Here is an 18601-nt window from a genome sequence, read left to right as displayed (position 1 = left end):
GCACCAAAGCCGTAAGAGTCCGTTGATTCCCTGCTGCTCTCTCCCCTCTTTTTGAAGCAAATAACCCTTCACAATATCACAAATGGCTGCTGTTACAGGGAGATTGGGGCTTCAAGCAGGGCAAAAGCAGCAGGAGCAGATGAACTCTAAAGAAACAAAGCCCATGTTTTTATGCAGATAGCCATAGTAATAGAAAAAGAAGGAAAATACACAACATGAAACAAGATTACAATCGAATAGCTATATTCTCATCAGATTCCCCAACGCAGCCCCTCCCCACCAGAGATTTCACTCAGTAAAGGATTCACTGTGGTCATCCAGACTCCTGTCTTCCACAGCAGTTCCAGCTGGATGTAGAAAGAACAGGGAGGCTGCAGCCCTGCAGCCCCCTGCTCCCCTAAATCACTCCACCAAGGGAGCCCAGGCTGAGACAGCCCCGACCCCATGCAGCAGCTCAGGGCAGCTGAAGCCGCTCGTTCAGCAACCCCTGTGTGTGACAGCACGGGTAGATTTGATGCACCCATATTATCAATCTGAAACTTGCAAAATATCAAGAGAAGGGCTCCACGCATGGATTTCAGGCTGGGAGCTCACCTTGCAGGAAATGTTACCCTCCTAGACATTTAAACCCCCTTTGTCTCACAACCCTCTTCCTTTTTCTGTGCATTAAAACCCCTCCCCTGCCCCGTGCTCCCACGCCCTTTCTGCTTAGCCCTGCTCCCCTTCGTGTAAGAGCTTTCTCCTCCGCAATCACAGGAAACTGCCTCTCCGCTATGGCTCTTCTGTGGCGCTTGAACTGCCCAGCACCTTATTACTTAATCCTGCAATTGTTTACATCCCTCTTCAACGTACGGCTCCATTCAACCCTACCAGGTAACTGAAGCAAACACAGGACTGGGTGTAAAGCGCAGAAGTGAGAGCTGAACAAACATGCCAGGACGGACGCTGCACGCGCAGCCACGTCCCGATCCACACGACGTGCACGTATTTTTGCAGTTTAGGGTCTGAATGTGGAAAGTCCTTGCGGCAGGAGCCTTCCCCTCATCCCATGCAGCACACTACCAGCGCAGCGTAGTTTCTAAGTTACTCCACAGCACAGAGATGTTTTGCAGCAGTATTATCTATCTAGGTCACCAACCCAGCGGAAGCTTTTTCTGCTATACAGGCTAGTCTGCCAAAAAAACCAAACAGGCACAATTTTCCTCTAATATAAGCAAGCCTCTAACTCGAAAGTTAATTGATATTATTTTTCCTAAAGTTTCTGCCAAGGACACTAACCAGCCAATAAATTAAAGAATGGTTGTTCTAATCTTTCCGTACTATTTAGTGCTCGCAAGAGCAGAAGAGCATTAGCAAACCTCCTCGCAGAAACATTACAAAGGCTCATCTCCTTTTCCTGCGACACTTCTGTATTTAATTACAAACCCAGATTCCTACGGATGAAATTTCCGTGCCCTCCGCATCCTTTCAAAGCAATAATATTTTATTAATCGTTGCATTAAAGCCATTTCTGAGCTAAGCGTGGCTGCTCTGAGCTACTCAACAGCTGGCTGATTTTAAAGAGGAAAGGTTAACGCCTTCCCAAGCACAACTGCGTGTGGTCCCACGACCTCCAAAGCCTCCGGCCCTGCCAGAGGAGGTACTTCCAAGGCTCCCTCCCTCAAGGGACCCAGCAGCCAACAGCACTTTAGTTTTAATAAATCCCCTCAACTCCTCTCCAGGTCAAGTTCCTAAAAACACCTAATTTAGGGGGCCCTGAGGAAGGCAGGAATTAAAGGGAAATAAAGCAGCCATCAGTGCAACAAAGGTAACGCCACACGTCAGAGCTCTCGGTTATTCCCAGATATTCCCGGTTATTCATTTACTGCAGGAGCCAGGACAGAAACCCAACTCTTTGCTTTTACGTACCACTGCAGCATAACTAACACCGCAGAACACGAGAAGTGGGAACAAGCCCGGGCTCACCCCAGAAGCTTTAATTTCCCGGCGCGGTCAGACGGCTTCGGTTTTGCAGCGGCCGCGGCGGTGCCAACGCCCTCGTGCCTCCGGCCACCGGCCCCGCCCGGGGCTGCCGGCTCGGCTCGGCCCGGCCCGGCCCATCGCCGCACCGGGCCTGCGCCCAGCCCTTCCCGGAAAACGCTGCCCGTACCTGCCCGCTCTTCCTTCCCTCCCCCGCCTTTTTCTTTTTTTTTCTTTTCTTTTCTCTTTTTTTGAAGTTTTTCTCTCCCTTTTTTGCCTTCTTTTTTCTGCTTTTCTTTTTCCTTTTTTGCTTTCATTTTGTTTTTCTTTTTTCCTTTTTTGCTTTTTACCTTTTTTGCTTTTGCCTTTTTTTTTACTTTTTTCTCCTTTTTTTGCTTTCCCCTTTTTGCTTTTCCTTGTGCTATTTGCATTTTTTGCTTTTCTTTTGCCTTTTTCTCTTTCCCCTTTTTTACTTTTTTTTTTGCTCTTTTCTCTCTGCCTTTTTCTGATTTTCTTGCTTCTTTTTTTCCCTTTGCTTTTTCTCGCCTTTTTTCCCCCCCTTATTTTTGCTTTTTCTTTTGCCTTTTTTGTTTTGCCCCCACCACCTTTTTATTTGGTAGCTTTTCTTTCACCTGTTTGGCAGCCCCCCCGCCCCGGAGCTACCGGACGCCCCGGCCGGAGGCAGCGGCGGGCGAAGCCAAGCCAGGTGCCACCTGCGCGGCCCCGGGGCGCCCCCGCCGCTTCGGCCGCTCCCCCCCGGCCCGGCCCCGCCGGGGGGTCCCGAGAGCCCCCCGCCGCCCCGGCCCCACTCACCTGGCGGCGCCGGGCCCTCCCCGCCTCCCGCGGCCCCTCGCCCGCCCTCCCGCGGCGCCGCCTCCCGCGGCGGGCCGGCCCCGGGCGGTGCCACGTCCGCCGGGCACCGCTGCCCCCCCGGGCCCGGCCCGGCGCAGGCCCTGGGCGGCGGGACCCCCGCCTACCTGCCCGGCCCTGCTGCGTGCCCTCGGCAGAGCCCACCCGCGCCCCGCAGCGCGCCGGGTCCTCCTTCCACTCCAGGGCCAAAGCGACCGGCAGCGCGTCGCCGGCCATAGGAAAGCGAGCCCGTTCGGGTTTAGGACGGAGTTCCACTAAATCTGAAATTCTCAGGAGTCTGACCAAAAACAAAAAAAAGAAAAAAAGAAAAGTCGTAGCTGCTGGGTTTCAGCCGGAGGGAAGGCTGCCAGCCGCAGGGACACGCGACTCCGATTCCGCGTAGAAGCGGTTGCAACCTGGTTTCAATACGAACTCCCTTCAGCGTGACTTCCCTGTTTGGGGCTGCCAAGAAACCCTGTGGCCCTGCGTAGACAAAGCACCATCTGAATTAAAGGCACGAATTTGGGATAGTCTCAGTGTAAATCGGATCAAATGCAAAGTGTGACACCCTTCCTTAGAGCTTGAATAGCATTCACTGACTTCATTTACGTCTAAAATGAAGTAAGCAAAAACGAATTAGGACTCATTTACCATAATTTTCAATAAAGTACCCATACGACATCCGTAATCTTACAAATCCACTTTGATTACCCAGTGTGTCCTGCAAAGGCGAAGTGTAAACACACCTTCACTCTTGGACAGAAACAGCAAGGACGAGCGAGTGGCAGAAAAGGAAAGCAAGAGTTTGGAGAAGACAGACAACTTCTCAAAGGAGGATAAAGCCTGAGGAAATCCACGGGTACCTCCCCAAGATATCCCACTCCTGGAATATTTTAGAAGGTCTCCTCCAGCTCCCTTCTCTTTACACTCTTTACAACTACCAGGGAACAGGTTCAGCCAGATTCTCTCACCTTGAGGGCCAGTGGAAAGCCTGAAGTATCTTAATTTGTTGCAGAACTGGTGAAGAGTCACCAATTCAGTAAGGACTGGGTCCCGTGGCTCGACTGCAGGCGCATCTGCCCCTACACACACGTGCACACTAAGCAAGAGCTAAAGAAGTTCCTTGGGGCAGTTGCCGCTGCCCCCCCCCGCTGAGCACTCCTTTAGGAAATCCTGCCTCCCCACTGGAAATAACGACTGCAGAAATATGGCAAAATGTATTTTCAAGGACCGCATTGACACATTAAAATCACTTAGTCCAGTTTTTAATTGCACTGCTGTTAAAAAGCACTTTCAGGAGTGCTCGGCATCAGTCTCCGACTGCTCCTATTTAAGTCATGCCAATTTTCAACATTTTCCTTCTTGGCAAGAGAATCCAGTGGGCAGCACTCCTTCGGCGGGGCTGCGTGCGTTTCTGAGGAGCAGGCTGCTTTTCCATACTCAGCACGCGAGCAAAGCCACAGACTGACACACGCCGTCACTTCTCCAAGGGCAATCAGCAAGTGGCAGTCGTGTGCAAAGCGCTTTGCTTCCTTTGAAGAACAGGCTTTGAAAATAAAGAGGTAACCCGAATGCAAGAGAAGCGGCTCTAACTTAGATTACTCACAACAAATACATGATGATGTGGAATGGTACAAATTCCCCCAGCACATGCTCGGGATGGTTGCGTGACTCACAGCTGCTCAGCCACCAGTGTGTTCATGCAAGCCTTCCTCTGCACCACTCTGAGGTCTACACCACCTTCCAGGAAAACCATCACAAACCATCTGAGAAAGTTGTTTTAAAAAGCCTGATTAAAAATTCTCTCTCCTTATGCTGAGTACCTTAGCTCTACTGGGAGGAAAAGGCAGGGGGGGTGGAATGCAACTAAAAGTTAAAATTGTTTTATCGAAGTCCAGTTCTTGGGTGCTTTAGGACTAGCAATGAACGCTGCGAGTTCCACAGACCAGCAGGAATCCTTTCCCTCAAGTTACATAGGTCCTCAGGACTGTCAGACCGTCCGAAGACTGGCAGACCCGAATATCAGAATCGGACATCCTGAACTGTGATTTGAGAAGACTTTCTATAGTCCATATGGTGTCACTCGGTGGAAACTGCTCCAGGGGATGGAGTCCAGTGATGGATTTAAGAGAGTGACAGAGGTGACAAAAGGTTATGTGGGATATAACAGTTAAGGGAAAAATGCAGGGGTGTCAAACATACAAACACGGCCCCCAGAAACATGGAATGTAGCAGCACTGAGGTCAGTCAGTGAGAGAAGATGTGAACTTGAAACGTCCACTCGTCTGAACAATCCCATGAAACGTGGAAAGGATTGATTCTTAGCAGAATGGTTGTTAATTATCACATACCTCATCATGGCCAGACATACCTGTCTTCCCTAACACAGCAACGCGCAAGCCGATGTCCGTGTACGCACACGGCGCACCCTTTACAAAGCCTACAGACAAACCCTAGATCCCTGTGCTCTTACACGTAAGGAGTATGTTCCTAGGCTAAATGAACATACTCCTTTTTCTGCTCAAGTTCACTCACAGCTGTAAACTATAAAATACTTCACTTTTAAAATGCATTTTACCTAATTTTGTTCAGCGTGTGTACACAGCAGTTATCGATACAGCACCTGAGCATCACCACAAACAACATTCTTGTTTCAAAATTCCTTAAAATGGACTTTCAGGCGCCACAGAGTGACTCTGTGAGAGCCAGCAGTGCCAAAGGACGTTTCCGTAGCCGATGGGGGAACTCGCGCTGTCCTCGTGGCGCATTTTCAAGCAGCTGCAACATCTCCCACTCTAGCTACGCATTTGACTAGGTGGCCGATCACCCTGTTTGCTTTGATCTGACGCCTTCCTTTAAGCTAACAAATATTGTCTTAAAGAATCCTCCTTTCTGACTTCTGTTTTGGGGGAAAAGATCGCTTTGGCACACTGGTATCCTTACACCTGCTTATCTGTGTTCCCACAGCTGTAACTTTCTTAGGCTGTTCCGATCTGTCTATAATTAGTTTTATATCAAAGATGATTTCAGGGTCTGGCAAGACAAATGGAAGAAAGCACAGGTCTTCAGAGAAAACAAACAAGTCATCCTTTGAGCTTCCAATGACATCCTCCACTTTGTTCTTACACATTACTGCATCACTGAGATTACCTTGCAACTGCCGCAAACATATTCCCAACATTCGTCATTGTTGCTTTATCATCTCACGCGACTCAATTTGTCTCGTGACAAGACAGACTGATTAAGGAAGTGCTGCTCCTGACGAGCTTTCAGAGTGTAAAAATTATACATCTTGAAAAGCCGTTACTCATACTACAACACAGTTTTTTTTAAAAAAAAGTTACACTGCTAAAATAATGGAATCCTCTTGGTTTCACTTAGGCCAGGCTAGCGTTTTTGATCTAACAGCAGTTACAAAAGCTCTGTAATGGCACTAATGATCACATCTGACCACGACAAAAACGTGTATGCAAATAAAAGTGAAAACTAACGTGTTCAGTGGCACAGCTTGCACTTCAATAGCTGGGCCAGCTTACCTCTCTCAGGCTGCGCAGCCGAGAAGGTATTTCACCACCTCAAAATGAAGGCAGCTACGTACAAGCTACTGCCGACGCGCTGACCTATGTCAAAAAATACCAGCACAAAGCTTGGTTTGGGACGAGGTACCCACATTTGTAGCCAAGAGGCTTGAAAGGTGCAGCCGCGGCAAAACAAAAGCCAAGCCACTTTGCTACCAGCAGGCAGCAGCGTCCAATTATCAGGCAGCAACATGCCTTGGCTCTGCTGCGCGAGACAGGTAGAGCTGCCCAGGGAGGCGGACTCCAAGTGGAAAATACAGCAGTTACTTGTACGCCCAGCAAACATCCAGAAGTAAGTACAAATAAAGGAGGGCAGAACTGGATCCCGTGCTTTTGGCATGATGTGCATGGCTGTCGACACTGGCAAAAGTGGCGCAGTTGGCTAGGCTGCAAAGGATACGCGTGCACACACATTTTAAGATGGAACCTCACCAAATCATCGTATTTAATTTCTACCCGTGACTCGTATGTGCATGCATTTGACCGCCTTTGAAATTCAAAGGCCAGAGCAGATGCTGGAGCAGGGATGTTATGAACCTGAAGACCAGCCCTGATGTGCAAGGGGAAGGATGCTGCAGAGGAGGCAACTTACCTGAGCGACCAGGGCAGGGCTGCTGGCTTCTGAAAGGACAACACACATGGGCTCCGCTTTAACCCCCTGTTCCAGTGGAAAGCTCTCTTCTTTAAAGTCCGTATCTTGGCAACTAAAGCAGACAAAAAAGCAGACAATGTTCTATAGGAAACTATCTTCTGTTGATTTGGCAAGTGCAATGAAGAAGATAACCAAGAAGTCAGACACTCTTCCAGACTACCTCCCTAAACCAACCCACGTCCAAATCTCTCTACCTTCATAATCTGCTGCCTGTGCTGGACCTACAAAATAGTTTCTCCTGTGCAGTGCAAGAAAAATATTAATTTCAGACAGGGAGATTTTTTCCGACTCCCTAAACAAACAACCCGTCATTTTAACAGAGAACTTGTTTCCTTCTCCTAGCAAAAAGAAAAGCTAATTTAATGCATTATTTTTCTCACTAAACACAAAATGTACGTTCTCGAAATTGTTTTTAACATCAAAATATTGAAAAATATCTTCTTTTCAGTATGACATTACTATTTGACAATTTTAATCATGAAAGTCAGTAAGCAGAAACTATCAGCTTTGATTTCTTATTTCCACCACATCATTCAAACAAATAAAAATCAGCATACCTAATGTAAGCAGACACACCGCAACTAAAGACAAGCAGGGTGGCTGAGTACGCAGACACTGCTTCCTCAGGCATACTGCAAAGTGCCCCCACAATTTAAAACTATTAAACATGAAACCATTAAAAGTAGTTACTCTAGTGGCTGGATGTTAACATACCACGTTAAGTTTTTGGTAGGCTATTTTAAAAACAATACCAAAATATGCACAACAGAGTAACAGTGAAACAAAGCCATACCATCATATTGCTCTATGCATGCCCTACTTCACAAGGACATGAAGGCGCTACGAGACAGCAATGCCTATGGCCTCACACAGCTAAGAGGGACTGAACAAGGGCAGCCTTCCCAAGGCCAGTTTCAGACAGTCCCTGCAGAAACGTCTGTGCCGATCTAATCTGTTACTGCCTCACGGCTGTGTGCGGCCATCCCTGCCGGGGCTGCTGTTCCCTGGGCAAGACACTAGAGCAAAGCTCGTGCGTGCCCTTTCTCTGCTACCGTGCAAATTCAGTCAACTGGGTTAAACACCCTCAGAAGGGGTTTAGGCTAAGGTCAGGCGAAAAGCTGCTCTGTGCAAACACCGCTCCTCAGAGGGGGCTTCCCGAGGTGGCTGGTGGAGAACGGCCAGGTGACCACCCTGCGGGCTCCAGGAGTGGGGCTGTACCCACTCCGTGGGGAGCCACTGATGTCCTACACCCACACAGCTCTTTCTGCGGTGCTCATCTGATTGTGGCTTACATTGAACTTCACTAGATTTTCTGCTCTTTAAAAGGTATTGTGTGACTTCTAACATTTTCGTATACAAAACTTGTTCCTACACAAGGTAAGATCAACAGACCCACACGATTCACAAAAATCAAGTCTTTATCTGAAGGGGCCCTACCAAGAGATTCAAGGGAAACAATGCCTTTAACATAAATAAATAAATGCAAGAAAACTAAATTATCAGTCATTAATGCCATGGGGTACATTTCTGGTTCTGTCAGTGCAGAAATGCTGTGATCGTCAATGTTTTTAAAATATTTGCTCCAGTGACAGAAAAAAAATGTAACAAACACTGTATACTACGCACGCTACACAAAGAGTTAGTGCGCACATGTCATATAGTTATCCAATAGACTTGAAAACTTGAGTAATCAAGCTCACCTTTCTTACAACTCAGATTAAATCAAACTCCTGCTTCTCATTTACATGAAGAGCTGCTGGCACCGAAAAATTCCCTCTAGCACAAACAAAAATCACAAAGGAAACCTGGTCTAATACCAGGTGTTTCTACTAAAGTGATTCCAGTGCAACCTTCCAGCATTAAAGTTAAGATCAGATATTGTTTTCTATAACCAAAGGAGGCAAGAAGGATATCCAAAGGAGAAGAAAACCCAAATACGTTTTGTATGTCTCAAATAAAATATTTAAAGATTTCATTTAATCGTTGAAAGTATCCACTTCAGTTCTTGCACAACGATACGTATCTTCACGTGCCTTCATCTGTCTCATTAAGAAAGCAGATTTTGTTTGAAATTTTCTAACATGAAAAATACTGCTAAGTCTATTCATAAAACAGTATTCTATATTTTTATTTTTCAAACAGCAAGTGACCACATTTAAAATGCATCATTTGCAAATATAAATTATCAAACTATTAGTTTAATTAAAAATAAAGCAAAAACATAACTTCCCTTAGTATCACAATACATAGAAGGGTATTATAAACCCAAAAAGACTAAGTTAACCATTAAGAAAACAATAATGTCAAAATTGAAACTCATAAGTCACTTAATGAATAAAATCAATCCTAAGAATACAATACCATCCACCATGATTATGTAAAAAAAAAAAGCAATCTTTCACTGTATTATACAGATAAAACAATCCAATCCTTCATGCCACATTTTGTAAACCATGACATAAATTACACTCACAGTCAAATGAACAGGAAGAGTAACTCCCAAAATATTTTAAGTTGCTTTTCGGGCAGAAAAAAAGGCAGAAATAGAATAATTTAAAATATATCGAGTTTAACCAAAAAAATTCATTTGGTCAAGCCTGCTATCCAAATAGTTTTGTTTCCTGCAAAACTATTTTTGTGTTTTTTGAATTATGAAATTTAAATGCTTCTTTTACATATTAAGTGTGAGGTGTTGAACTACATTAAATCCTCTTATACTTGTATCATTTTTGCCACGAGACCTAAACATCTTTCATGTATCTACATACATACACACACACGCACACGCGCACTCACACACACTCTTGATATCAGGGAATTCCTCATTTCACAGGAATAAAGACAGACTCACGTACTGATTTCTGTCAGAAACATAAGGAATACACAAATCAATACTTTTCAGGTTCCTACAAAACCACCTCTCACCTATATACATACTTTTACTGATGAAATTCAGGTCTCGGTCTTTTGTCTGATATTAAAGGGACGGAATAGATGTCGTAGGATAAAGAAATACTGTATAATTATTGAAATAAACCTATTATCCTAAATTTATCTAGATTTTTTTAATTAATTGAAATACAAAGAAGGCATATGGACTTCAGGAAAATAACCCTATATCAGAAAATGCACTGTAACAGTGTTCCAATATATATATCATCAGGTTTTTCGTAACACAATTTCTTCTGTACACTAGATTTTGTACTAATTTCTCTGTCTTCAAATCCATCATATTTCCACATCCAATTCAGCACTACATAGTATGCCTTCAGAGTAAAAGGAGGTCACTTGCTTTATTGAATACCAAGTTCCCTTCCAGACAGCATTAAAAGAAAGACAAGACTACACAGACAAAGTCCAGTATAATTCATTTCTGACAATGAAAATTTCAACCCCTCATACTGTTGCAAAATTCCTCCTACTGAAATGCTTTACTACAATAATAATAATAATAATATTATAATAATAATAAAAAGCATACATTACATATAAAAGATACCAGTGTACTAAAAGTGACAGAAGTGGACTAGCAAATCCTTCAAAGCACATATTATATAAATGACTAGCATTTAAAAACATTTTTTTCTATAAAATGTAGGTCATATACATTTATAAATTGGGGTGGGGGTTCTAAAGCAGTGATGACTGTTCAAATAGTTATGCTGCTCTGTACAGTCTAATACCTATTCAATTCAAACTATAAGTTTGACATTTAGTTTATTTATTGGAATAAACCCATCTCATAGCTCCTAATTTGAAAAATGCGCAACTCAAACGAAGAGGTGACTTGTAAGCTCACTGTTTATCTGCATATGAGATAAGAAGAGAACTACTCCTTTGTACTGGAGGCCCAAGTCTCACCAGTTCAGTATCAGGACTTAAAAGACTCCAAATTTAAGTAGAGGAATTGTCAGGAATCAGCACAGAAGCAGAACAGTATCTCTCATCCTTTAGAGACACAGCTATTCAACTTTTGCAGTCTTCCTCATCTTGCAGAAGTGCAGCCAAGCCATTCACTTCTTACTCAAACTGTGTACGGATGAAGCCATAGATCTAAAGACTGTCCCCTCTGTGACTGAAATTGTGCTGTGTAAACAATGTTATATGCTCCAGCAGGAGGACATTTGAATTTATTTATAAAAAAATGATTAAGAATATTCATTAACTCAAACAAGGCTATTAACTCCCAAAGGTATTTTTGGAACTTATCCTTGTGCTACTTGTAAAGTTAGCACTGTCATGTATTATTGCTTACAAACAGTACATCATCATATGCCTTCTAACAGAGCGGTACTGTGATCAGTCCGTATGTATTTACAGGCTTTTTTGTTTGTTTTTTAAACAAGCTATAAAAACATTACATACTTTACAGACAATACAAATACTCAAGTCAAACAAATGGAATGCATAACAATAAGAAACGTCATAAAGGAAGACTGACATAGTCCTTGATTGTCAAGACACATTTATATTTATATATAAACTCTAGCTGTGCAGAATCAAAGATTCAATCATAGGTACATCCTTATTTCATAAATCATATTTACAGCATGATATTGCATAAAAAAATAAAATAATGTTGTTTACACAATATTACCTTTCCATCCATTGGATTAAGGAAAGCAAGAAACAACTCTTAGAAATGTTTGCTTGCCTCAGTTTGTGTTTCCTACCAAAAGATGTAATTTTAAAAAGGAAACATAAGGTTTTATACGCCGAGTAGAGCAAAAGCGACTATAAATGTATTTCCCTGACACAAAGCAAATTAAAACTGAACAAAAGTTTAAATTTTAACTTAACGACATGTCTTGTCATTAGCGGTAATACTTTCTTAGTACTTGTCCTTTGCAAAGTGAGCTTTAGCTAAATGCATTACATGCCTAACATAAACATGCATTATCGTAAGCTGAATGAACTTTCAAAGTTACAAGGCTTCATTTTAGTAAAACATTTAACACTAGGAAACTGTAACGTTATTCATTTGCTTCAGTACCAACCATGTAATTTGAAAGTTCACATGTGTACTGGTACCGACTGCATGAGTGTATTTCTGCCTGTTAACATTTCCAAACGGATTCCCAGGAGTATTAGGATTTTCCCTGTGATTTGTAATTATATTAAAACAAGCAAACAAAGAAGAATAAAAATCAAAGCTCTCAAAGCCAAGAAAATTTAGTTAGCAAATATACATATATAAAGTAATCCAATGCTGCAAAATTCAGAGTGGATTCACCCAAATATTCTGGTTCATTTCAAATAGTTACTACATATGATACAAATACTATAAAAATATTCTGAACAAGCATGAATATAACGTTATCTGTCCAGGTGGAAAGTTTTCACAGGAGAACATGAATACTTTAGAATAAACTCCAAGTTACAGTAGAACCCCAATAATTCGCAGCAATGCCTTAGAAACCCTTTACAAATGACAATTTTGAAAATAGCGAAGAAGCAGGCAATAAAAGCAAGGATGTCACATCACAAAATGTACTTTGTTCATTTATTTTGACAACTGTAATTTAGTTTTCAATACTCCTTCTACCTCCCAGTATACTAATAGGGATTCTCTAGTATACTTGGGTGAAGTAGTACAGCATTACTAAGGTGAGACCTCGCTACAGTACGTTTTAGACCATTGCAGAGAGGTGGGGAAGAGACCATCAGGGATGTATAAACCTATTGGATGCTCTGATTAGCCGTCAGCGAATTAGCAAGATTTTACTGTACTTCTCAATTAACAATGAAAAGCTCCCGTCATCCAAAAAATTGACAACTACAATATAAAAATAGTACAAGTGTTATTTCACACTAATACTTTCTTGTCCTATTTTCTTCTTGAAACACAATTTTCCTAAAGACAACACTAGGACACACAAGATCATAAACATGGTTCTTTTATCATCCAATTTAAATTATGTTGTTATTTGTAAACCAACATACAGTGATACATATGGTTAATCCTCCTCCCCAAACCTTGTAATTCATGATTAATTCATTCTCAAAGCAAATGAAGAAAATGTAAATGCCTATTATTAGTATACCATTACAAGCTGGTTCCTTCATTGTCTGTTATATTAATGGTAAAACATATCCAAGGATCCATGCTAAAAGGGACACTGTCAAGTAATTTAGGACCAAAATATGGCCTATTAATAGGTAAGTGTGTATATATATATATACACACACACAGGTATTGTGTGTGTATATCTAGAGTTTGATAATAAATGTCATCAGTTTCCTTTTTTTAAAAATCATCATTGCTCTATCACTATGATATCCCCCAAGAATTCCACCTTACACACACATACACACACACATATATTCAGTGCTTGCATGACCTTTAAGCAAGAACATCTGTTGTTAGCTCTGTGGCATATAAATGCTTACCCCAGCCTTACGCTGACTGACTGAACAGTATCAGTACAAGAACAGAACAGAAAACCAAAGTCACTTTTTTCCAGACATACACGGAAAACTAACAAAAATGAACACTGACCAGATCAAAAGACGTGCATCTGTAGCAGATTAAAAGCAGCAAGACATGAGCAGTAGAAAATGTTTTTAAATAATGCAATTATTAAACAAGCAAGAGCTTTTTACATAGTTAAACCTCCCAGAACTATGTACACACTTATTCCAGAATAAAAGGGCATGTACTCAGGTAATGATAGCAGTATATTTGGTTAACTCCTCCAGTACAGAAAGCTTTAAGCATCAGCAGATCAACTACTCACACTACCACTTGTACTTGTGGAAAAACCCTATGAGATAGTCCCCGTGGGCTAGACGGGGCCTGCACAACCTGTCCTAAGGCACAGAGTATAGCTGTAATGGCTCAGCAGCAGGCTAGGGAATGAACTGCGACACAAGGAATAACAGTTCTCATCTGATTCCCACTTTGCTCTGGGGGAGAACAAGTTCCTTCACTCTGTACAATAGCTAGCTCGCTCGCTCACACACCTGGAGCAGTGATTCCTAAGTGTGAAGATGGCATGGAGCGAGAGCTACTCCCTTCTTCTCCTCAGTCACTTTCACACAGCAGAGTATCAACGCAATAACTTTTTAAAATAAAGCTGAGTCAATCTCCTTTGAGAGAAGCAGGCTCTATTCCTCTTACCTCCCTAAGGGGCTGGAGAAGTGCAGTAATAATCAAGCCCTTTCATTTCATTTTGGCTTTTGCTGCTTGTTGTATTTAACAAATGGTACTATTAATGGCCACCTACTTGCAACAACAGGACATTAGAACAAAGATGCCCACACAGTATTACTCAGGCCACACAAGCTAGGATATCATGGAAATGAAGCACTGGAAACAAACCATACGATACAAGAGGTGCCTTCCTGGGATATAGGGGCCATAAGTATTATGTCTGTGCAAACTAGAACGGAAAGTCAAAAAAACCAAGCTGACCGTCAAGGAAGAAAAACAGAGAGACATGAATCAGTTTAAAACCATTCTTTCAAAGAAATGTGTTTACATATATCATTAATAATCCATAAGGAATTTACTATTCTCCCATGATGCTCATTCTTCTTAATTCAGGGCCAAATATTCAGACAAAATTACTGGTAAGTCATAGCACAGTGAAACACCTTCCTATATTTTACACAGGGTCAATGAGTCTAAAGAGAACCTGCTTCCTTATACAAAAGTACTACGTAAGAAGTTTACGTAAATTGTACTTCTTGTCAATAGAAGCAGCAACCTACAGATAACAAATGCACTTTCTCCCTCAACTGTACCAAGTGAAGTTAGTGCTGTAACAGCGATACCTTAAGGGAAAAAAAGAGAGTGGGATCAGTTTCTTAGTCATGAAAATTAAGAAAAATATTGCTACTGCTTTGGGAAGAGGTGGGAACCGTTGTATGTCCTGCTCAAGTTCCATCTTAAAAGACAGGATATATTTTAGCCCCTTGAGAAGCAGTCTTTTTTCCTAGCTGATGGCTTCATCTGAGAGATACCAGCTAGCAATAGTGCTGTAAAAGGATGTATGTAATCCTATTAAAAAACAAACAAACAAAACAAAACCCCAAAAAAACCCCAACAAACCAAACCACCCAAAAATATACATATACAGCTACATATATACACGTGGGTGTGTGTATGTGTGTGTGCTTTCCCCTGGTTAATCAGCCTACATTAGGCTTAAACTGCCTTAAACTACCAGACAGTGTCCCTTTGGGGAAGGTGCAATAGAATGAACATACAGTTCAAAAATCTGTAACTTGTTAACTTAAACTACACAATAGTTATGCTACTCAAATCTTACCACCTTAAAAATGCACACAGAACTACTTATCGTACCATACTGCATACTTCAAGACAAAGTACTAGTCAAAAAAAACATATTCATGGTACAGGGATAAACTTTGTAGTTTATTTATACTGTGAAATGCAACGAAAACCTCTGATCACTCACCTATGCTGGAAAAAGAGCAGTTTTGGTTGGTAAAATTGTAATGACTTTCACTAAGGAAAACACTAAAAAGATAGGGAATTTGAATGCCCACTTCTCCAGCTTTCGGGTATACTTCAGTAAGTTTAAGGATCTGAGTTGTCAAAATTCTAGACAGAGAATTAAAAGTTTTTACAGAAGCTAAGAATTCCCAATCTCAATGAACATTGAAAAGAAAAATTGGAGCTGAAGGAGATGAAAATGATGCAATTGTATCAAACCTAAAAATGGTTTTATTTTTTGAGAAATCAAAAACTATTCAAGTTGACTAAGTGCTCTATGTTAATCATTATGAGTACGTAGGGTAAAGTACAATTAAGCTTTTGAATCTCGGAATACACCGTTTGTGTAAGCATTATGCAATTGGGAATGTCATCTACAGAGTATTTTAACTAAAACTTCAAAATCTTGATATCTGCGTATGAAAAAGTCATTAAAAAGCTACATCTAGATTCAGCTGTACAAAGAAATACACATTACTTCAGGAATGAAGTAAAGGCTTTAGCAGTTAGGCATTTTGCTTAAAAAAGTGTTTAAAGTATTTTAAATTAATTAAACTTTTAAATAGTAGAGTTAGTCTATCAGAATTCATTTTTTCCTCCAAACACAACTCAAGGTAATGCAAAGCAGAATAAAGGGCACACGGTCTAAAATAATTTTTGAGAAAGATGGAAGAAAGATTATTTTTCTAGAAAATGCCATCTTTTAAAGCCATATTTGCTTGACTTTGAAACTTATTGTTTATTCTGGGTGTTTAGTACATGTTGATTCCCTGTTGAAGAGCAATGACTATGCTGAGAAGCTTAGAAATGACAATATGAATAGTATCAGACAAACTGTCGTCCCAAAGCATACAAGGAAACCAGTAAGAAAACAATCTGGGGGAAAGTCTTACCTGGGGATTTTGTTTATTTTAAATTTCATAGAAGGTAAAATAGTTTCTGGATTCAAACAAGTGAATAATAAACTGCCTTTGATAGGGGCACCAACATCAGGCAGTTCAATGACTGATGACTAACCAAAAAAAAAAAAAAAGAAAGAAAGAAGCAGTTATTGGTCTTGCTAATATCAGCTTACTTTTGTTTTAACATAGCGCTTTTAAAAGCTGTACAGAACTCCATCTTATACAGAGCAACCCCCTTTTGACAAATGTGTTCTAAAGTGCCAGTATTATTTACAAAGATTTCTTAGCCAAAAGTCTGGCCTGTTGTGGCATCGGGTGAAGAAGTCATCCCAGCTCTGCTATCATTTACATTCACCAAGGGAAATTCTGGGAAATCAGCACTTGTCCCTGGTCCCCGAAGGTTCACCTGTCCATTGGCAGTGCTAAACTGAGATGATATTCCAGCTCTTGCCCCATGGTACTGAGCTCTATAGGGCTGCTCAAAGGAGCTAATTTGATATGCTTGATGAACAGGCTGTGCCTCTGCTTTCTTCTGAGAAGTTACTTGATCTAAGAAGTCCTGTGTAGAGGAGGAAGAAGAATGATTTGCCTCGTCACCTGAAAAGGGAAAAGGGTGCTGCGAATCGCCAACCATTAGTCCAAAATGAGACTTGTCTGGAGTTGTTCTTAATGGAGAGTTCATTCCCGACCGAAAGCTATTAACGGGTATAGATGTGTAGACCTTCTCCATGGAAGGAAATGCTGGCTGGGTTGTTAAAGTCTGGTTATCAGTCACAAAATTAAGGCTCGGGTTGTTCAAATAGGCATCATTTTGGCTAGTTCTGTCCAAAGCTTGCTGTAAAAACTTAGAATATTCTTGTAACATACTAGCTTTATCTGATGAGGAAGCTTGAGAGCTTGTTCCAACCGTCTCAGATTGGGTGACCTCAGATACTTCAGAAGAATTGATTGATATACTGGAAGTCACCTCAGTGTCAGCCACACTGAAAGATATCTCATGCTGTCCATTAGCCTTGTGTGAATAATGATCTAACAGAGTCTGCAGTACCTCATCTGGTATGACATTTTTGTCGTGGTTACCTTTAATTTCAACATTCAGTGCCTGTGTGTCTAATATTGAGGCTGTAGCAGTTTCGTCAATGACGCTGGCCACAGCTGCCTGTGTTACTGAAGGTTGAGATGCTATGGTACTTACATTCAAGGCATATTCTCTACTGTTATTACTAGCTGCTTGTAGATACCTCTTTTTCTTTAAAAACTGCATTGCATCATCATAATTAGTGCTGCTGTGTACGGGTTTACTGGGCCCTTCCTGTAATGTGTCGACTTGATCAATGTCAGCATTACCTTCAGAGTCCAGTAAACTTTGCTTATCCACAAGATCAAAGGCATACTTTGAAACCTTGTTGTCTTCGTATGTGGATAAAGGTGAAATGGTTTGACTTTGCTCAAGTGGCTGTTTCAGACTCCTCTTGCTGTTAACTTTTTTGAGAACGAGCTTGGGTGGGTGTATTTCTCCAGAATTTGCTTCTTCTAAGTGCGTCCCACTGACTGAAGAATGTGGCATCTCAACAGCATATTCCGCTACCATATATTCATCTTTTACTTTAGTACTAGAAGAGTACAAAGGCAGATAGTCATTTTTGTCCTTCTTCTGTTCTGATTTATCCACACTTTCCTTATCCCCAGATTTTGTTTTCTCTGTTTTCTGCCTCTTCTTCTTTGGCAAGGAGCTGTCTTTCATAGGCGTAGAGAAACCAGAATCTTCCTCCGATGGCAAAAAGCCAACTTTGGTGGCACTTCTGTTCGGTTTCTTGTCGCGGTTCTCATGGCACATACGTTTGTGTTTCAGAACACGATCAGTCCTGGAGAAATACTGCAAAAGTTTTTTTATTAATTTTTTTACTATTATTATTATTATATTGAAAAATGAATATATTAGCAGAAAGAAAAGAAACCTTTCATTCTAACAAATTTACTTGACAATTCATCCACTTTACCAACTTCTGATGAAGGTTCAAACAACAGTACATAAACAATAAAATCACGTGCAGACAGTCATGACACTGCTCCACGTGTGTACCAAGACCACCCACCTTAACAGAAAAAACACTCTTTACATATTTATACATATGCACGTGACTACAACACCTGGAGAAAGTCCTGTCTGTACTACTTGGGAATTGACTAGTGTTTTGGT

General features: G+C 41.4%; 2 protein-coding genes across 13 annotated transcripts in view; both read right to left on the bottom strand.

Annotated features, from left to right (window-relative positions):
• The window catches only part of SLC12A8 (solute carrier family 12 member 8), a 58771-nt gene extending 51686 nt beyond the window's left edge, over positions 1-7085 (bottom strand). The window contains exon 1 of one of the 5 annotated variants that reach the window (XM_075093003.1): positions 6979-7085. The gene's annotated coding sequence lies outside the window, so the exon portion shown is untranslated. Of the gene's footprint in view, positions 1-1908; positions 2605-2772; positions 2866-2936; positions 3254-6978 lie in introns of those variants that run through there. The other 4 variants (XM_075093002.1, XM_075092998.1, XM_075093001.1 and 1 more) reach the window with 4 other exon arrangements.
• Positions 7086-10088: 3003 nt separating this feature from the next.
• The window catches only part of ZNF148 (zinc finger protein 148), a 41018-nt gene continuing 32505 nt past the window's right edge, over positions 10089-18601 (bottom strand). For all 8 annotated transcript variants that reach the window (XM_075092987.1, XM_075092989.1, XM_075092983.1 and 5 more), the window contains one exon: positions 10089-18277. In XM_075092987.1, coding sequence (XP_074949088.1) covers positions 16685-18277 — 1593 coding nt within the window. In that variant the 3' untranslated portion in view covers positions 10089-16684. The remainder of the gene's footprint in view (positions 18278-18601) is intronic.

This window comes from Phalacrocorax aristotelis, chromosome 5, assembly GCF_949628215.1.
Source record: "Phalacrocorax aristotelis chromosome 5, bGulAri2.1, whole genome shotgun sequence".
Classification (NCBI taxonomy): Eukaryota; Metazoa; Chordata; class Aves; order Suliformes; family Phalacrocoracidae; genus Phalacrocorax; species Phalacrocorax aristotelis.
This window is presented reverse-complemented; position numbering and strand designations above follow the sequence as displayed.